This window comes from Mesocricetus auratus, unplaced genomic scaffold (genome assembly GCF_017639785.1).
Source record: "Mesocricetus auratus isolate SY011 unplaced genomic scaffold, BCM_Maur_2.0 Super-Scaffold_100004, whole genome shotgun sequence".
Classification (NCBI taxonomy): domain Eukaryota; kingdom Metazoa; phylum Chordata; class Mammalia; order Rodentia; family Cricetidae; genus Mesocricetus; species Mesocricetus auratus.
Window position 1 is genome coordinate 10,538,907 of NW_024429189.1, and position 20,576 is coordinate 10,559,482.

Genomic DNA, 20,576 nt, shown 5'->3' on the forward strand with positions numbered 1-20,576 from the left:
ATTAAAAATTGTAAGGGAAAAATACCAACTTCCATACAGAGTCAGAAATGTCAGAATAACATGAGTCTGTTACCAGGAATACAAAATTTTTTTAAAAAGTCCATATACAGTAGTGAATGCCTTGCTTTCAGTTGTCAACTAAGTTATTACACCCAGAAAATTTACCTATTGAGATAGAGAAGTATGATTATTTCAAGTCAAAAAGAAATATGATAACTAATCCAGAATTTCTGTGAAAGTATTGAATACACACAAAGAAGGACAATATTGCCCACAGAATTGATGGTTAACATATAGTTCATGAACACAATGGAAAAATGTAGTACAGGGAAGGAGCTAATGATGTTGAACATAGTAAACCAATTAAAATCTAAAGTTACTTGTGGGAGAAGAAAAGAACTATCAGCCAACCAAATAGAACATGAAACAATAGAACTGTAAACTGTAACAAATACTTCTCACTTATAACACTGAAGGCAGATGGCTCTAAATTTTTAACTAAAAGGCAAATACTAACAGGAATAATTTAAGTGCATTATACAGTTATCTGTTTTTTTCCAACAAGCAAACACAGTTGGGAAAGATATCCCAACACTGTCAAAAGCAGAATGAAAATCAAAGTATAAAAAGAGAAACTACAAATAAGCTAATATAGTGATTCTCATACTTCAAACTACAGCTAATCAGGAGAAACAAAGCAGAACACTGAATGCTAAGAAAAGGAACATTTATCAAGAAGATATAATTATTGTAAATATTTATGAACTAAATCTCTGGACCAACTTCATAAAACAAACACTCAAAGGAAGAAAATACTGCACAATAATGATGAGTGGTTTTAAATTCTACTCTCTTCTATATATAGATCCTTCAATTTAAAAATCATTGAAGAAACCTGAGAGTTAAGCTAAGCCATAGATCAACTATAATCAATATTTTCTACAGTAATCAACCCTAAAAATTAGAACAGACATTCTTCTCACGGATGTTTAGAACATTCTCTAAAACTGACCAGGAATCAAGGTTTAATATATGGGTAAACAAAAAAAACCACAAATGAAATAACTTTTAGAATGTTATCACATTTCAATGGAAACTACCAGAAATATTAACCTTAGAAAATAGGCAAATACTTAGAGACTTAACAGTATACTTTTGAGTGAAAAGTTAGTCACTGAAAAAATAAATGACAAATTAGTATGTTACTAGGGTAAACTTAAGAGCACATGCAATTAGAGCTTCTAAGACAAAGACTAGGCTATTGTAAGAATATTCAATAGATATAAATTGCATTTAAAAAATCAAAGAGACAGCTGGGTGGTGGTGGCATATGCCTTTAACCCCAGTTCTTGGGAGGCAGTGGCAGGCAAATCTCTGTGAGTTTGAGGTCAGCTAGGTCCTACAAAGCTACACAGAGAAATGCTGTCTGGAAAAATTTTTAAAAATCAAAAAGAAATTAAATAAATAACCTAATGGTACACCTTAAATCTCTAGAAAAGCAAGAATATCTAAAAGCCTAAATGTACCACATAGAAAAAGTAATAAAATTGTTGAAATAATTTACAGAAGCAGAGACAAAAGTATAACCAATAAGATTAATCAGATGAAAATTTGGTTCTTTGAAAAGATGAAGACTGAAGAGCAAGACAAAAAGAACCCAAATTAAATTAGTGGCAAAGGGGAACTGTCACAACATACTCCAACAAAATCCAGAAGATTAGCATTCAATACTTTTAAAAGAGATTTGATGATTTAAAAGAAATGAACAAATTTGAAAACACACATGTATTCAAGAATATGTAACAATATATAAGCAACCTAATCAGATACATAAGAAGCAAGAGCAACGAGTTAGTGATTAAAATCCTCCCAAGAAAGAAAAGTACATGGTATGCAGCTGGGTTCAAAGTCTAAAAAATACATTACTTCCTGTTCAAGTAAGAGAACTCAAATTTGGATCCTCAGCCATAACATAAATGCAAGGTATGCAGTGTGTGTCCTTAAAATCAGCAGTGGGAAAGTGGAGAAAGGAAGATTGTGGGCCAGCTAGTATAGCCAAAACAGTGAGTTTTGATTGCTAAATTGATCATGTTTCAATGAGTAAGAGAGAGAACAGTACAGATGATGACACCCACAGAAATGCATGAGTACACTATGAACAAATACATATCAACTAATAAATATGCACACACAGAGAGAGAATCTGACCTCAAGTACAGTTATAAAAGCATTACAATATTTTTGTAGATCAATGGAAAATAATCAAAACCCCATAATACATCAATACAGCCATGAAAAAGTAATTTTATAAAAAAATCAACATCTCATGCACACATATATATATGTATATATATATATATATATATATATAGCCAACTCAAAAAATTGTGTCATCAAAACTGGATAGCAACTTGAAAAAGAAACAAGTTAGGTACACATCTCTCACCCTGCATAAATATCATTTTGAATAAGAGAAAACGACACAAGGAGATAAGATGCAATAAAGAGGGAAGGAGAACGTTAACTCAAATGAAATATGTATTCAAATTGTATATGAAATTCTATTTTTAAATGCATGTGTGTGTGTGTGTTTAATTATGTAACCTTAAAGTGAAAATTAAAAAGCACTGGTAATGTTAGTTATTCTGAGTGTTGTTCAAGCAATATGGTTTTTAGTGTCCATTAATATTACTAATTCTGTGACATTAACTTTAATACAATAAATATGTCCCTTTTATTTTGTTGAACTTGTTTTAAATTTAATTCATGATGATTTATGCTACATCAAGATTATCTGGCTTTATGTAACTCACATGTTTAACATATTAAGAAAATACAAGTAATTTGCACTTACTAGATGAATCAGATATTTACCCAGAGTGGATGGTATGCAGGTCCCTCCATTCTGACAGTAGTTGCTGCAGTGGTTTACTTCACACCGTCCTCCCGAGTAACTGGGCCAGCAGTGACACCTCAGATCACCCTTCTCATTTAAGATGCACCTTCCTCCATTTTCACAAGTCAGTTTGCAAGAGTCATCTATGTATAAGAAGAAATATACAGACTAGCATGTTGTTCAGGGATGCCTCAAATAATGCAAATAGAAACATATATTTGAATGCTAGAATTTATTTATTTTTTCATAAAATATACGTAATTTGGGAGGTGAAAAAATTCACAACAGCTAACAGCAGATATTTAACTCATATTTTATTCTTTAAATGTTATCGTTATTTACATTTGTTATTAGTAACCAAAAGTTCTCACATGTAATATATTTTATAATGAATATATTTTTAGTGCTATGCCTTATGCATGGCAACATGCTTCATACATTAAATAACATTGTAACAGAATATTTTATATAATTTTAAATAGAGTTAAAAAGCCGAGGGTGCAGAACATCTTGCCCCAGAACTGATTTTAGAAGGTCATTTTCCTAAGTGCGTCAATGTGACACCAGTGCTTTCTAGTGCACTGATATTCCATGGAATAAAAAGAAAAGACCATGTTGCAGCCACTGTCTCTGAGGAATTATGCATGCTGGGATCCTCAGAAAAACAAAACATGGTTATTACTACTTCAATACAAATCAAGTTGAATTCATTTACGCACCTTGGAAACTAGAAAAACTTCAGCTTTAGGTCGTTAATTATTCATGCATTCTTTTTCCTACCCATATCCTTCATCATCACCTGTTATTACTCTCTCTTGTTTCCTTTTTTAATTTTTGGATTTTATTCCCACCTTTGTTTACACATATGCATTTTTATGTTGTAAGCTAGGATCAACATATTAGAGAGAAAAGGAAGATTTTTTTTCTTTCTGAATTTGGATCACCTTACTTGGGATGAGACATTATAGTTGGTTCCCAGTAAGGGAAGAATGAGGATGTATGGCTTTGCTAGAGGGGATATGTCACCATGAGCAGGGGTTTTGTTTTTTGTAGTCATTTTACTAATTTATTTTTTTACATTCCAATCCCAGTTCCCCCTCACTCTTTTCCTACTGCTTTCCCAACTCCTCCCCTCCTCCTATCTGCTCCTCGGAGAGGATAAGGCTTCTCCTAGAAAGTCTACTAAGTTGGTTCCGTCATCTCATTGAGGCATGCACCTCATCAACCCATACTTCTGTGTCTAGGCTGGGTAAGGTATCTCTCCATATAGCAATTTTAAGGTTTTAGAATACATCATTTTGAGCTAGCCCTCTCTACCTCCTTGCTTAAGGTTTGAGAGGCGATCTCTCAGCTGATCCTGCCAACACACCTTCATTCAGCCATCATGGATTCTTAGCCTCTGGAACTGAAAACCCAATTAAATGCTGTGTTTTATATGTTGCCTTGGTCAAGGTGGTTTGTTACTCTCTTAAACAGGTCTTTGTATAAACTTACAAGTCTGCCCTGTTGCAGTTATCTTCCTTGGCAGACAGATGATCAGTATTGGTGTCTTGGAAAAGAGACCTCAACAGAGACATTTGCAGACATCCAAAGACAAGAATTATGACATGTCTGAAGTTGTTGAGCCATAGGTCTCAGAGAGATAAAAAACAAAAATTGCTCCAAATTGACTCTTCCAGCAGATGGGGAAGTGCTGTCCCAAGTTAACCTCACAATACCCTTTAGCTTATTCATCCAGTCACATTTAAGAATAAGCAAAACCATATGTATTCCCCTCTTAGATTTCCTTAATGACTTAGTCTCTCTCTCTCTTTCCCTTAATTCAACCCCGTTCTTCCTTTAGAGGTTCTTGGAGGCTTAATCACACCCACCTTGAGCCATAGAGAAAGGCTGACAGTTAGTTACTGCATTGTGTAAATCTTTTTATCTGTTTCTTTGACCCTGAAAAATTCTGTCTTCCACCTGGCTAGAGCTAGGGAATTGCTGATTGAAAGTATATGTAAGCCAGGTGGTGGTGATGTATGCCTTTAATCCCAGCACTTGGGAAGCAGAGGCAGATGGATCTCTGTGAGTTAGAGACCAGCCTGGTCTACAAGAACTAGTTCCAAGACAGTCTCCAAAGCCACAGGGAAACCCTGTGTTGAAAAACCCAAAAAGTGTATGAGCATGACCCTCAGATTGTATTTAAGTTACTGTAGACTTCCTTTACCCCCTCATTTGCTCTGGAGAAGCATTTTCCCTTTAGGACCCTGAGTAGGGGCTGAGGCAGTTCTCACAGACCCTTCGGCGTCATATGATAATTCTATTGATATTTTGAAGACCCTCTAAGCTGATTTCCAATATATTGGTGTTAGTTTGAACCCCATCAGCAGTGAATAAACATTCATGTTTTCTAATACCCTTTTGAACAATTGTTGTCAGATTTTTTTTTAATGATAGTCATTCTAAGATGAGGCAGTATTTGTCTGTCCCTGGTGACCATGATTGTGGAACACAAATCTTTAATTTGTTTTTCTTCTTTTGAAAACAATCTTTACATTGCATTTAGCTCATTTGTTGTTTGTAAAATTGTTTTCTTAATATTTAATATTTATACTCCTTTGTAGATTTTAGATATTAGAATATTAGAACGCTACATATAAATGGTATAGATTTTTATTCTGTTCTTTTGGATGTCTGCTGCGCTTGTTTCTCTTCTTATGGAAACCATTTTTAACTTAATTTGATTGTGGGGTCTAGTTCTTGTGCTGGGGGGTTATATTCAGATACAGCTTGTCTGCCCCATTATCTTGAAGATTATTCTCTATGTTCCTCCAATCACTTCCAGTGTTCTGGGTTTTGATTTAAAATGGTTTTATTGACGTCAAGTATATTTTTGTACAAGATGAATGATAAGGATCTACTTCCATTTTCTGAAAGTATACAACCAGTTTTGTAAGCATCACCGGTAAAACAGCATGCTTTTGCCACCTTCAAATATTAGAATGTCTTAGTTTAGGCAGTAGATTTTCTGTATTCCTTCCACTCTACTTTCTTTAGTATGCATATAAGATAATATATGTAAACTTTGACTGGATTCTTTAGTTAAAACGAACTTACGTTAAAACAAAAATTCAAATATGTTAAGGGTATTGAATCAAATTATTTAAAAACATTAAAATTTTAAAACTATGAATATTAATTTTAAATATACACGTCCATTCAGTAACATGTTCTATATGTATTCTAGCTATCTACACTGTCTAGAACAGAAAAGAGTTTAAGCACTGAGATTTGAATTTACACTATGTGTTTGGAGAATCTATCAAGCAATGGAATAACTTGTTTGGTCAAGTGTTAGAATAATATTATTTTTAAACATTATTTCTTGATTGCCTATGAGATTCACAGAGAGTACCACATCTCTAATGGTAGTTTATTTGTGAAATCCAGAGCCTGCTAGGAAAAGAATGAATGTCTAACAGGACCTGTGTGTGAGGGAAAGAATGACAGGAATCAAATATTTGAAGACAGTATGGGATGAGAGGACCACTGAATTTTGGACCTATACGCTGATATAAATACTTTGAGGAACCTGAAAATATTGAGAATAAATATGCTTGCAGATGTTTTACTGAAAGCAGGTGACAGGTATGATATTCTTCAATTATTTAGATTGGGTAGTACGAGAATGTGGTAAGCAAAGCAAAGCATAATGAACAAAAGTGAGAGAATTATAAGGGAACAGTGTAGTGAAATCAGTGATGGATGAAGGGGATGGAAAATAAGAGTGGCTCCCTTCTGAGCATATTAAAGTACCCAATTGCAGTTTTGCTTGAGACTCTCTATAGTGTGTCTACTATGAGAAGATTAAGAATATTTTGAATACAAGCAGTGTAAATGTGTTTGTGCATTTAATAGCTTCCCAGAATATATCTAAATAATCAATAAAAAATACTAAAAGAAGTTTCTGAATAAAAACACTAGAGATAAATATTTAAAACACTTCAGGAAGATGAATTACCAACTACAGATATAGACACCCAAAATCCGTACATGATAGGAAATGAACATTCCAATATTAGGGATTTATTAGGAACTAGCAATTTAAAAACAGGACAGGAGGAGGATGACAAAATGTAAGTTGAATTATAGTCATCCATAACTTATAACAATAGTTCTGTATTTAAACATAAGGGTTCACTTATCAATAATTAAATAATACTCAGATGCCAATCTGCAAAAATTTAATAAAAAGAACAGGTAAATGCCCTACCAAGACTGAGTAATATTTGAATTTGCAGTTGCTTATATTGAGATTAAAAATATTTTGTTCTCATCTTTTGACAATAGAGAAAGTAACTGACATATGAAGGGCTGAAGAATTGGGCTATACCAAACATTGACATTAGGAAAAGTAAACTGGATTATCTACACCAAAAAATTACTCTGAGATCTTATTTATAGTCCTAACACATTGTTCTTTTTTATAGAGAGGGAGACCAATTTGAATAATTAAGTGGAAATGGAACACAGAAAGTTCCTTTGGGGCCACTGTTTATTAATGTGTGGGTGAGAGGCTAGAGAGATAAGGCATTTTCACTTAAAAGGAGTAGTTGACATTTTAAGAAACTCAGTTTCTGAATGGTTGCATACCCTACACACTCCTACACAGTGCAGTTTATTGACCTAGCCAGAAAAAAAAGTGCAGTGATATTCAAAAATACTTAATTTTGCCAGCACAGCTGAGATCACAGGTACTCTAGCTGGTGAGAAAACAACAAAGTAACAGGGTCATCAGGTGGCAATGACAGAATGTGTTCCATAACTGGAACTAGCATGAAAATATAAACACCATGCATCATCCACAGGAACTCTGAAAACTTGCAACTCACACAGCATTTCTCTGCATTTCTTCCTGACAGTGTGAATGTTTCTGGGTTTCCTCTATATACCATAATTCCATGTCATTTCAGAGTTCCTTCCATCTTCACCTTCAATCTAAATCCAAAGTCTCTCATTCTATTTGAAAATCATATAATGTAGGAACTTCAAAGTGATCCTCAAGTATAATATTCATCTGAATCCTAAAAATACTTGAAGTAGACCCCTGCAGCAGCAGCCATGGCTGCTCAGATCAGTGACACTCATTGATGTACATCATTCATCATTCCATCTTTTAATTTCTTCAGGTTTACAAATTCAGCGTTTAAATGTGATATATATTATATATCTATCAATTGACTTAGAAACAATTTCTTGTTAAGTTTTTAACCTGAATGCAACCCACAACCCACAGTGGAAAACAAGGAGCTAGTTGTCTGGGGATGGAGAGGACAAATGAGGATGAAGGCATGTTACTGAGATGAGCAGTGAATTCAAACAGAGGAAAACATAGTAAGTAAGAAATCCTGCTGGGAAGACATCCTAAATTTATCTCACATTCCAAAATGCTTGCTGTGATCCAGAAGTGCTTTGGAGCATGCTGGTTTTGTCTGTGACATGAAATTTGCTAAGAATGGAGTTTTCTTTTAATAGAATTGTTCCAATTATGACTAATACTCTAAGTTTGAGTTTTACCTACTGGCTATTCAGAAGAAAAGTTTTTCTTCTTTATTTTTCATCATACTGTCTAGTTTTGAATCTTACCTTATGAAAACACTACTTTCTGAAATAATGTTTGTTCATTCTAAATTAGTACTTAAAAATACAAGATACATGAAGAAATATTGTCAGATTCACTTCTAAATTAGTCCTTAGTTTCTAAATTAGTGTTATTCCTTGATGGTAAAAGCTTAAATAGGTATGAGTATTATACTCAGTATTAATAGTATTTAGTATTAGTATAAATAATACTTTAAATGGAGAGATTAAGGTAATTTCTAAATTAGCCTGTGTTTTCTTAATTAGTGTTCTACATACTTGAAGTAGTCAGAGGTATCAAAAATAAATACAATGAAAGAACTAATTTAGGGCTGGAATTTATACCTATAGAGGAAACTCATCCTCAAATATTATCTATAAGTTTAGATTCTGAGAGTGACTTCTCAGTTCTTGATCTATTAAGCACATGTTTGATGTACATTTTTCTCTTATCAAAGGCAGGAAGGTAGAGAGCCTTCTGTCAAGAGGACTGCTTTTATAAGCATTTAAGAGTCACTAGCATTAAGGTAGATGAATTGATGGAGAAAGTAATACTGCTTACTTCCAAAACTCATATAAATTTGTCTCCACTGTTTATAAAATAAACTGACTGTTATATGATAACAGAGAATACCTACCTAATAGGCTGTCATCATTGCAAGTTCCATTCATCATGTATTTTCCTTCTGGGCAGGCACAAGTGGCCCCAGAAGGATTCAGCAAGCAGAGGAAATCACATGACAAATCCAAGCAAGGATTTGGTACTGATGGAAACAAAATGAAGAAACAAAATCAGATGTGAGGGGAAAAAGTTGAAAAAAGTTTCAAAGGCATAAAATCCAGGAAGCTAAAATGATGAATTACCAATGTGAAAATGAAATCAAAGCCATTTTTACTGAGGCCACACATTTTCATGTTTACATTCTATTTTATAAGTAATGAAAAATCACTATACAATACCTTCCTTGATAAGAAATGTGCCTATCCTTAAAAGGATAAGATTGTTCATATATACATATATCAATAGTTCAGGATTACTTTACCATAAAGTTAACTTTTGAATTGAAAGCAACCCAGCATCCTTTCTGATTTAGTTCATATACAGTTATCTTTGATGATTATTTTATCTACTGGCTCATTATGAATGATGATCTGTTGACTGCACTTTTTAGAATATTCAGGACTCAAATTTAGGTGGATAGTCTAAATCAATTTAGAAGACAAGTAATCTTGCTGAACACTTTGCTGAATTCTCACTATATTAAATTTCTGATAGACCTCCATGCACACAAAAAAGTAACATAACTTAAGTGTTTGGAGTTCTAAACCTTATTTTATAACTTTACCATACAGTTTTGACAGAAACAATTTATCTGTGGTATTCACATAGTCTCAGAATTACATGCTTTGGTACATTCAAAATATAAAAATGAGGTATGATTGGAAACATGTTAAAATTCTTCACTGCTTTCTGTGTGGGAGACTAGGCACAAAACTTATCTAATGTTTTATCTAAGGAGCATTTTTTATAGTCAGAGGCGATTCATGGACTTTTCTGGATTCTAGCCAGTTCAAGGAACCTTTCTGCTAAAATCTACTGCTCACATCCTACCTGGGTTATGATAGGAATTAATTAACTTTATGGATCTAGCAGTATTCAGTTGTGATTATGAATTAGGTAGAAGTGTAAGGTAGGATGAAGTGTCCTTGTGTTGACTATAGCCACAGCATATGTGCTATTTAGTATATGCAGCAGCACATAAAGAAGTATCTCAGGAATTTACGTCCTGCTAGAATGTGTCCACACCATTATGTATACACATAGTTGCCTTGCAACATAAATGCAAAACTCAAGATGAAATGTATTTTGACTTGCAATAAAGACTGACTATAAATCTAGGCATTGTGGCACATAACTTTAATATCAACTCTTGGTAGGCAGACATAGGCCAATCTCTGAGTTTGAGTATATCCTGGTCTACAAAGTGAGTTCCAAGATAGCAAGGACTACACTGAAAAACACTGTCTTAACTAAAAGTGACTATAAAAGAGTAAGAACAATTTAATAAACACAACTTAAGTTTGAATTTCAATCATATTTTTACTTTGTCCTTGTATGAGCTTGCAACATAGTTTTAACATAAAATATACAATGATTTATTTAATGAAATATATGTTTATAATAAATCATAAACAACATATCAGAGAAGATAGATGTCTTGAGAAGAGATCTCTATGAATATTCTTGAGGCTAAAGTGGTAATACTATGGTAATCAATGGTTATTAAAACAGCAATGAGAAATGGCAATTGATGAGTATTCATAACTCAATGATAGACCTATATATTTACAAGGTTTTTTAAATAGGTAACCTTAACTTTAAGAAAATGTAGCAGATTATTCTTATTTCTTATGGCAAGTATCTATTTGTTGATTTGAAATGTCTGGAGACACCAAGACAAATTTAGATAGCATACTGGAAATATAAACATACTTACCATAGTTACAAATATAGTATTTTAAAATATATAAGGGAATTTATTTTATATTTTACTTACAATTTAGTTGTTTATAACGATGTGATATTAAAACACTCTTTGTTTTGTCAACGTCTAAAGCTAGGACCTCTACTGAACCATGACCAAATTTGTGTACTCTAAATACACCATTTTTAGGTCCTGCTCCATATATATAATCTTCAAAGACATCAATTCTGTGAGGATGCAGCAAACCTGGAATGTTCAAAAGAGAGGAGCTAATGCCACTGAGAGTAGCATCAAAGTGTCTTAGACAATCATGACTTGAAGAAGCAGTTGTATTATACAATTAATATTTGCTAACACAGGCTGTATATGAACTCAAACTTTAAAATTAGCATAAATATCTAAAATCCAAGTACTGTTTTTTGTCAACTTAAAAATTAAAATCATCATTTTTATTTTTGCTCTAAGGGGATAAACATGCCATCCACATCCTATTGAACAAACATAACCATCACCCCTTTGCAGCTACTTTAAATTGTGTGAGGTTAGTATATGCTATATAATTATCTCTACTATGATATTGACAATAAGAAAATCAAGCCTCATCTGTAGCAAAAAGCCCGCTTTTCAGAAAATTTTTATGGATTAAATTATTAGTTGAATTATATCATCTGAATTGGTGGATTTTCATGTAATTACAATACAATTTGAAATAATACAAATTGTTACTGTGGCATAAATCTTTAATGTCAGAACTCAGCAGACTGAAACAAATAGAAACAAGAGGTTAGAGCCAGCATGAGCTATGGGATGAGGCACTACCAAACAACAACAGAAAGATATTGCTGCCTTCCTTTAGAAAAGGGATGAAGAGGGGTTGGAAAGCTGAATCAGCAGTTAAGTGCACTTTGTTGCTCCTGAAGAGCACCTGAGTTCAATTCCTAGCACACCTGGTGACTCACAAACATCTGTCATTCCACTTTCAGGAGATCTGACTCCCCTCATATGACATCAGTTGGTATCAGACAGGGACATGGTGTACCCAGGCAGGTAGAGACAAAACATTCATATACATAAAATAAAAATGAATATACCTTAAAAACTCATAGGTTTCCCTAGTTCTATTTTTCTTTTGCAACACTTTATTAGGCTAATGTAGAAGTAAGGAAATATTTTGTAAATACATAAGAGTGGAAACTGAGCCAACAGACAAAATAATCAATGACAACAGTAATAAAACACCACCGAATTTCAATCCCATTATTTTTTATCTTCTTCATTTTTTATTATAAAAACCTTGTGAAGCAAGGTTATATTTATTGAACACAGTAACAAATATTGTACCATTTTCAGTTTGCTTTGCACTGGTAGTAAATGATGGACAGAGGGGGAAATGAAAGAACAGAGGAAAACAATACTAAGAGTCAGGAAAAGAATGTGTTAGGCAGAGGGAACCAGAAAAAGAGAAAACAAGGTGATAGGTGGGTAGAGAATCAGAGAGGAAGATGCACACAGCTGTGGAGAACAGAAGATCCTGCACTGCTGGTGGGAGCGGCACTGGTTGCTAACTCAATTTTCATTGGCCTAATAACTATGCTCATGATGAAGGACTCATAGTAAATGGTTCCTGTTGCCCATCATCACAATTTTGAAAAAAGAATTGATGTTGGCTGGAACTCACTATACATAATTTATGGAATGAAACAATTTCTGAACATGGACAGCAACTACTCATATATATCCAAGTTGAGGGAGCCCTCTGCCCCGACCCCTTCAATATACCAGTGGGGTAGAACATTTTAGTCAATGTAAACACTGCAATTCGAAAGAATTAGATGAAATCTATGTTGCAGAATGTCCATACTACAGTGTCATGGACTAATATTCTCAATAACAAAAGGGACTCTTCAGACCTTGCTTGCTGCTGACAGAGACCACTGGACTGGAACCATCATACAAGACACTGCCAATAATGGAGAGCTCAAAGTCAGCCCAGTAGATGCGTTCACCGAAGTGATCAACAGTCAGACCTGAGAAGACAACATTCAAGGACAAGTCATACAATAAGATTCAGTTTACTTACAGTTCAGTTTTTATTTTAATATTTAATAATGATTGGTGTTTTTCCTTGAGAATCATAGAAAATCAGGTATTCTATATCACAGTACTGCAGGAAGTGGGTAAAAAGTGAAGTTCTTTATGTCTCGTCTGGAAAACGCATATTCAGATCAGATAACATTCATTTAATAAGTAATTAGAACAATCTTACCCCAACAGGTAAGGTTTAATAATCTTTTCCATACTTACGGAGTTTTAATTATAGCTAATTTATTATAGTTTTACATAGTATTTTAGCTTTTATCCTGAGTCAGAAAAGTTATTTGTACAACAATAATTTAAACCTGATGCAACCATCTTTTTTTCAAATTCCTTTTTGAAGTTCTAGAGCCTACAATACAAATGTTCAGGGACGTTAAATAAAATGAAGTCATTAAGAATTGGGTGGGGGGAATGGGAGCTGGGAAGAAGAGAGGGGGAGAAGAGGAAGAGAGAGTAGGTCACGGGGGAACAGGAAGTTTGAGTGGGTGGGGATAGAATAGGGGGAAGAGGAAATCATAGGTTAGAAGACAGATCAGGCACCAGAGTGACCTCTAGTGATCTAAAGGGATGACACCAATTGGCAAGCTAAGCAATAGTGGAGAGACCACCTCGAATGACCATTCCTGATAATGAATTTGATGTATATAACCATCCGGGAGCCTTCATCCAGTGACTGATGGAAGCAGAGGCAAACACACACAATTAAGCACTGAACTGAACCCAAGGAACCCAGTGACAGAGAGAGAGGAGTGATGAGCAAATTGGCAAAGAATGGGCTGGCAGACCCAGCAGAGACAGCTGATCTGAACAGGGGAGAGCTCTTGGACCCCAGACCGACAGCGGGGAGGCCAGCATGGGACTGATCTGGAAACCCAAATGTGAGTGTCAGTGAGAAGGCCTGGGCAACCTATGGGGCCCTGAGCAGTGGATCAGTGTCTATCCCTGGAATACAAACAGTCATCGTGTGCCCATAGCACAAAGAGGGATGCTCTCTCAGCCTGGATTCTTAGGGGAGTGCCTGGACCTTACCCTGAGTGAAATGACAGACTCTAGGTATCCCCTATGTGGAAGGAATTGGCAATAGGATGGGAGGCTGGGGGGATGGGGAGTGCAGGAGGAGGGGAGGAAGAGGAAATTGGGATTGACATGTAAAACAAGCTATTTTAAATTAAAATAAAAAAATTGAAAAAAAAAAGAATTGGTCTGAGGACATCTTTCAGAGGACCCAGATTCAATCCCCAATACCCCACACAGCAGCCAACAATAGTCTTTAACTCCAAGATCTGACACCTTCACATGGACATACATGCATACAAAATCCCAAAGAAATTCTAAAAAGAAACTGGTCTGAGTGTGGAGAGACACATATGTTTATGTATGCTTCAAGTTAAAGCCACTAAAGTCTGATAATCAGAATTAGAGAAAAACTGAGCATTAAAGTCCTGACTTAAAGTCTAGTATCATTTGATATTTTTCATCTTATAGGTTTCTTCTAAGAGTAGTCATCCTTATTTTCATAGTTATTTGATGTCAGTAACCAACAAAGGCCTAAAGCAATATTTCATGAAAAGGCTGTTTCTACTTCTCTGTTATTTATTTTATATGTATTATTGAGGTTATGACAGTACCTTCTTACCAAAAAAAGGGGTATAGTCTATGTTAAAATGTAAAGTTTTCAAGGATTGGAAAGTAATATTGTATATGGCACATAAATTCTGGAATAAATCTTCATCATTGCAGATGTTTAATTTGTGTGGGAGATTCTTTCACAGAGCACATTATGCACCTTGGAAGAGCATTGCAATTAAAATGCATTTAGCAGATTAATGTCATAGAGTGTTGGTACACCTCCAGGTGAAGGTCCACTGAACAAAAGCCAGTTTTGGATTTGGGTTTTAACGGAAAAGAAAAACACAGTTGGGTTAAAAGTAATTTATAAATATTTTTCCAACTCATTATGTAGCTCTAGTTGAAATAAAATCTAAGTGTAGAAATATTTTGATCTTTAAGTAAAATAAAGAGATGCAGGTTGCCCAACATGTCTCTGAATAATGGTACAACCTAAGAGTAGAGACTGTGCTATGGAGCTTGCTGTTTTAGCTGTCTTTGCTTCTGTATAAGTCTAAGTAAAATGAACTTGAAAATGATTCAGTTTCCTTCTGGCGATGTCAGGGTCAAGCCTTGGTGAAGAATGAAAAAAATGCTTGTCATGTTTCTCTATAAATTTAGTAGAGCAAAGAGGTACACATAACAAAACCACTCCACAACTAAATTAATTTTCTCTTTCTAGATTACATTTGCTAATCATGAAAAAGAGTAAACATGTGGTTTATTATGGATTTATTATGAGTATACTTGACCATATCAACTCTTTTCAAGTAGCAAACTACCAGACAGAATTATGCAAAAATAGAAATTATAGAACAAATAACAAAGGTTTTAGATAAGTGGAATATATATTACAAAAAAGAAATTCATAAACCAATGACTGTGCTTTTCCTAAGCCCTTTAGATAAAAAGAAGCTTTTTGAAATTAAAAGGCTAATAGAGGAATCAACTAACTTTTCTTACAGTAGCAATGAAACTCAAGTTAATATGAAAAACCAAGATCATGCATAGCTTCAAAATATCTCCTCTTTGTCTTTAAAAACTGCCAGGAACAACAGCAAGAAGAAAAAAAATCTTAGAAAGGAATCTTTTTTATGTGAACTGGAGATAAAATTTTTGATGCAAAATTAGTAGAGGTGTAGAAATTTTAAAATAAAAAGCTTTATTTTAAATTTAACCTTTTTTTGGACCTTTGTCAATTTATTTATTTATTTATTTATTTATTTTTAAATTTAAATTAGAAACAAGGTTGCTTCACAAGTCAGTTCCAGGTCCCTCTCCATTTCCCTCCCCTTTTTTTTCCTTCCATCCATTTGTCTGTGACTTTCCTGATGGCTGACCACTTTTTATTGGAAAATCAATTGGCAGTTCTTCTCAGAGTAAGACTAGCTCTTTCACCCTCAGTATTCCTTATTTTCTGGAGGTTTCTAACTATGAGTGCAGTCAGTCCCTCACATTTCCCCTTTCTTCATTAGCATGTCTGTTGGTGTTATCCTTATTTATTTCATCAGATATAACATTATCACACTTTGAAAAGGTCACAAATAATGCAGACTACAGAACAATAGGCTGTGATTCAGAACAACAGATTGCCAATGTTGTTGTATGAGCAAAAATATTGTTCATAATGCCTAGGCTGCCATTACATTTCAGGGATTTTAAAATCTCTTTAGCTCTGAAATTTTCAAAGAGCCTTAAGTAATACACATTTTCACTTTCATCAATATCACACTAATAGGAAATGATAATGAAATGCCATAAACTACTGCTTTGTATTCTACTCTGTATGTAAACTTTACATGTGGGAGATGTATGCTTACACGATTATATCCACTGAGATCCCTTTGCAGACAAATATTTTCACTCCTTGTGTATTCCAAACATTTTAGGTCTTTTAGTAACAATTTTACATCTATTTTCTTGGTGTACATAAATATCTATTCTAACACAAAATTTAAACATCACATTAACAGGAGTACCTATCACAAGATCTCTTTGTATCTATTACTATAATTTTGTTCTTTATGTGGTGGTATTATAGAAATGTTACATTTTATTATCCATTCTTGGTTAAACATATTATTGACACATAATATTTTAGTTATGGCATATATTCCAAAGGGTAGAGATAGTATCAATTAGATGAACAGTTGGAATCACTATGAATATGTATTTGTCCATTTATGTGATTTGTGTAATCTCTGTCAGTGTAATTGAAACAGCATATGCCAGGTTCACTGGAAGAGTCTTATGTACTTCTGTATTCTTGATTCATATGTTACTAATATTTAATTATTTAGATTCCAAGCTACATTAATGATACTTTCCCTTCATATCAAGACTTAAATTTGGTGCATATATGACCATGATCATGTTAGTAAAAACAAATGCATCAATGAGAAGGAAGAGCATTCTAAAATTATACAATTTGAGAATTTTTATGGCTCCATACAAAGTACTGGCCAAATTAATCAAGCAATTATAAGAGTTCCATGAGCCATTACACCATTGTTTATTACTTTCTCAACTGTTCCACTTTGGGGATGATAGAGACAACCCCGTTTCCATTCATCAAAGGACACCTATCCTTTGCAACACCTATCATAATCCACTACCAATAGGATAATTAAAAAGTATCTTTCACTATCATGTAATTATGACATATATATGCCATATAAACATATTGCAAAAAGGTGAAGGCTGTAACCCTGCAACGTACATGAATGCTTGTCAGTCTCCACTCACTGACCTAAATATGAAAACTAGTCAAGCTTCTTATGTTGAATATAGTACGAGATTAAAAATAAGTGAGATGCAATGTTTGTTGATGAAAACTTAAAGGACTTTCAATTGATTAAAACCTTAAAGTTGTAGTTGTCCATTTGCTCATTGAACCCATAATTGCTGTTAAGTTCAGGGTAATTTTAGCACTTTAATATATCACCAGGACTATAAAGATTATTAATAATGTTATGAGTCATTTACAATATTTGGCATATAGAACATTAATTAAAGAGTTAATAGTATATTGGATCATTAAAACCATAGCTAATGGAGTTCCAAGAGTCATGGGAGTAAGTGCTATAAACCTCAGAAAACTGACATGCTTTGATGATTAAGGCAAATTTGCAATGGAAGTTGCTGTTGTGTCCTATTTTATTGGATGGTAGACTTCTAACCAGAGTAAATACAGGGATTTCATAAATGAACAGGCACAATTTTAAATCTATTCCAACTGATCATCTAGTTAGTACTATCTGCACTTCTTATAGTATATGCCATAACCAAATTTACTGTATGTCAGTCACATAATTAACTCTTAGTGATATTAGAAATGTTACATTCCTATAACACTACAACATAAAGAACAAAAGTACACACAGGGTTACAGATATTTATAATAGTTACTCATTTTAAAATTATATAAGATATTGAAGTTAGAGCAAATATTTATATACATAAAAATGGAAAGAAAATTGTTACAAAAAAGTCTGAAATATTAGGAATATACAAGCAGTGATATACTTGGATGCAAACAGTCTCAATGAATGTATTTGTATAAGTAAAGTATGCAAACATGTAAAAATACAAACAAGCAGGAATACAGAACAATGGTTCATGCTCTTTTATTATCAGTTTCTATCAAGGTGGTATTTGTGAAAGTTAAATTAAGCTCAATCACAGGCCATGTCTGCCTAAAGACCAGGTATTCTCCCCTCCGACCTTCTTCACTCTCTGTTGCCCTGGAGTCAGACCCAATTCTCACTGTTGCCCAACTGAGGTAACCCAGACACAGACAAATATGGTATGTATACACTTATAAGTGGATATTAGCCATTAAGTAAATGAAAATCAAGCTACAGCCCAGGCACCCAGAGAGATTATGTAAAGGGCAGAGCTATAGGGGTGAATTTCCCTAGAAACGGGAAATAGAATAGTCTACAGGTGTACTGGGGGAAATTGGGGAAGGAAGCAGGACGGATTAGGTGGGGGGGGATGGAGTTAGAGGTTATGGGGAGAAAGAGATTGAACTGAAAGGCATTTATGAATAAACATGGAAACCTAGTTCATTGGAAACTTAGTGGAGGTTTCACGTTCAGTTCCACAGTCTAAACTGGCCCTTTTTGTAGGGATGCAAAGCTTATTGTGCTATACTTATAGATTGGAGCCTTGTCAGGTCATCATTAGGGAGGCTTCCTCTAGCAGCAGATGGGAGCACATACAGAAAATTGCAGCCAGACATTATGTGGTGGGATTCTAATTTAGAGTTCTCATTGATTCCTTACCCTTGGAGATCAGGGAACCCAATAAAAGAAGTGGGAACCTAGATAAGAGGGTTTTTTTTTTGTCTGTAAATGCTTAGTCCTGCTTAGCTGTTATCTCTTAGAGGCATACTCATTTCTGAAGATGAAATGGGGGGGGTAATGGATCTTAGGAAGAGTGGAGGTGGGAAGCTAGGAGGAGTGTGGGGAAACCTTGGTTGAGATGCATTGCGTAAGAAAAGAATCCATTGTCAACAATATATGTATATATAATGAACAAAATCTATTTTGTAAAAAGAAAAATAATACATTGAAACATTTTAAATAAAAAAGTCAAGAGCAGACAAAGGAGTCAGAGATAACACTCACTACCACTGTGGATCAGATACAATCTTTCACCTACTGCTTTAGTGCTCTGCTTGCCTCCCTGCTGCCATGATTTCCATTATGATGGCCATGGACTAATGCTCTGAAAGTGTAAGCTAGCCCCCAATTAAATGTCCTCTTTTAAAAGTTGTTTTGGTTATAGTGTCTCTTCACAGAAATAGAAGAGTAAATAAGACATCTAGTAATTCAGTTAGTTACATATTAAATAACATTATAATGCTTTTGTACAGTTTTAAACATAACAACAAAAAGATTTTTCAGGTTCTTATTACTTTATTACCTTTAACTTAGTAATGGAAATTCATTCTGCTCTACTGCATAATTTACATAATTATTTGGAGTCATCTGTGAAATAAATTATTTCATTCATTTGCAAATAAGAAAAATTTGGCAGACAAATCTTCCTCAGCTTGTTCAGATTTATATTAAGCCCGTGTAAGTAGGTTTATAGTCTTCCTGCCCAAGGTATTTCTTCTGTCAAGCATGTACTGCATCCAACACCATATACAATTATCCTTTTGAAATATATCTATTTAGCTATTATATCACTGAAATTTAGGTTCCTGTGCTTAGACTTCTCTTGAGTCTTCCAATTTGACTTTCTAATAATCTGCTGTTTTAGCCCCATTTCTGACTCCCTCCCCCTCTTAAAATGCTAGCAACTTCTTTTGCATTGATTCCCCATATCACATTTATAGTTCTGAGTTACAACGCTGAAATTTCTAGCTTTCATGGAATATTTCCAAAATGCTTTTCTGAAGTTTAGGTAACTTACTCTTGCCAGTGTCTGAGAGACAGCATCACATATCATGTACTCAGGTACCACTCCTATAAAGGCCTACTTGGTGTCTTAAAAATGTTGTTATACTCCCCTCTTCTTTACTGCTAATTATAATTCTGGTTATATTTTTATTATTTTCTAAACTGTTACACACCTGGTGATTGTTTTATAAGATATTTCTTAATCTTTTCTGTACCCTTTTAGCCCTCTATGCTATGCAGGGTTGTAGGCACTCCAAGGGAAGTTTTCTGTTTTCTTTTTTATTACAAATTTCAAGAATCATGCCTACTACATACTGAGTGGTCAGTATATATCAGTTGACAAACTGAACAAACAACCTAGAAATCTGTTTATGAGTGGAACAGATGTTATCAAAGCAAAAATTCTAATCTGAGAAGATTATGTGCATTATCAAAGGGATAGACAGCCTCATAGCT

At 34.2% G+C, this 20,576-nt stretch overlaps 1 protein-coding gene across 5 annotated transcripts in view; it reads right to left on the bottom strand.

Moving 5' to 3' along the window:
• Positions 1–20,576, bottom strand: part of Lrp1b (LDL receptor related protein 1B) — a 1,890,041-nt gene that overhangs the window by 66,461 nt on the left and 1,803,004 nt on the right. For all 5 annotated transcript variants that reach the window (XM_040745299.1, XM_040745298.1, XM_040745301.1 and 2 more), the window contains 4 exons: positions 12,915–13,031; positions 11,077–11,250; positions 9,157–9,282; positions 2,875–3,039 (listed from right to left, as the gene is read on the bottom strand). In XM_040745299.1, coding sequence (XP_040601233.1) covers positions 2,875–3,039; positions 9,157–9,282; positions 11,077–11,250; positions 12,915–13,031 — 582 coding nt within the window. The remainder of the gene's footprint in view (positions 1–2,874; positions 3,040–9,156; positions 9,283–11,076; positions 11,251–12,914; positions 13,032–20,576) is intronic.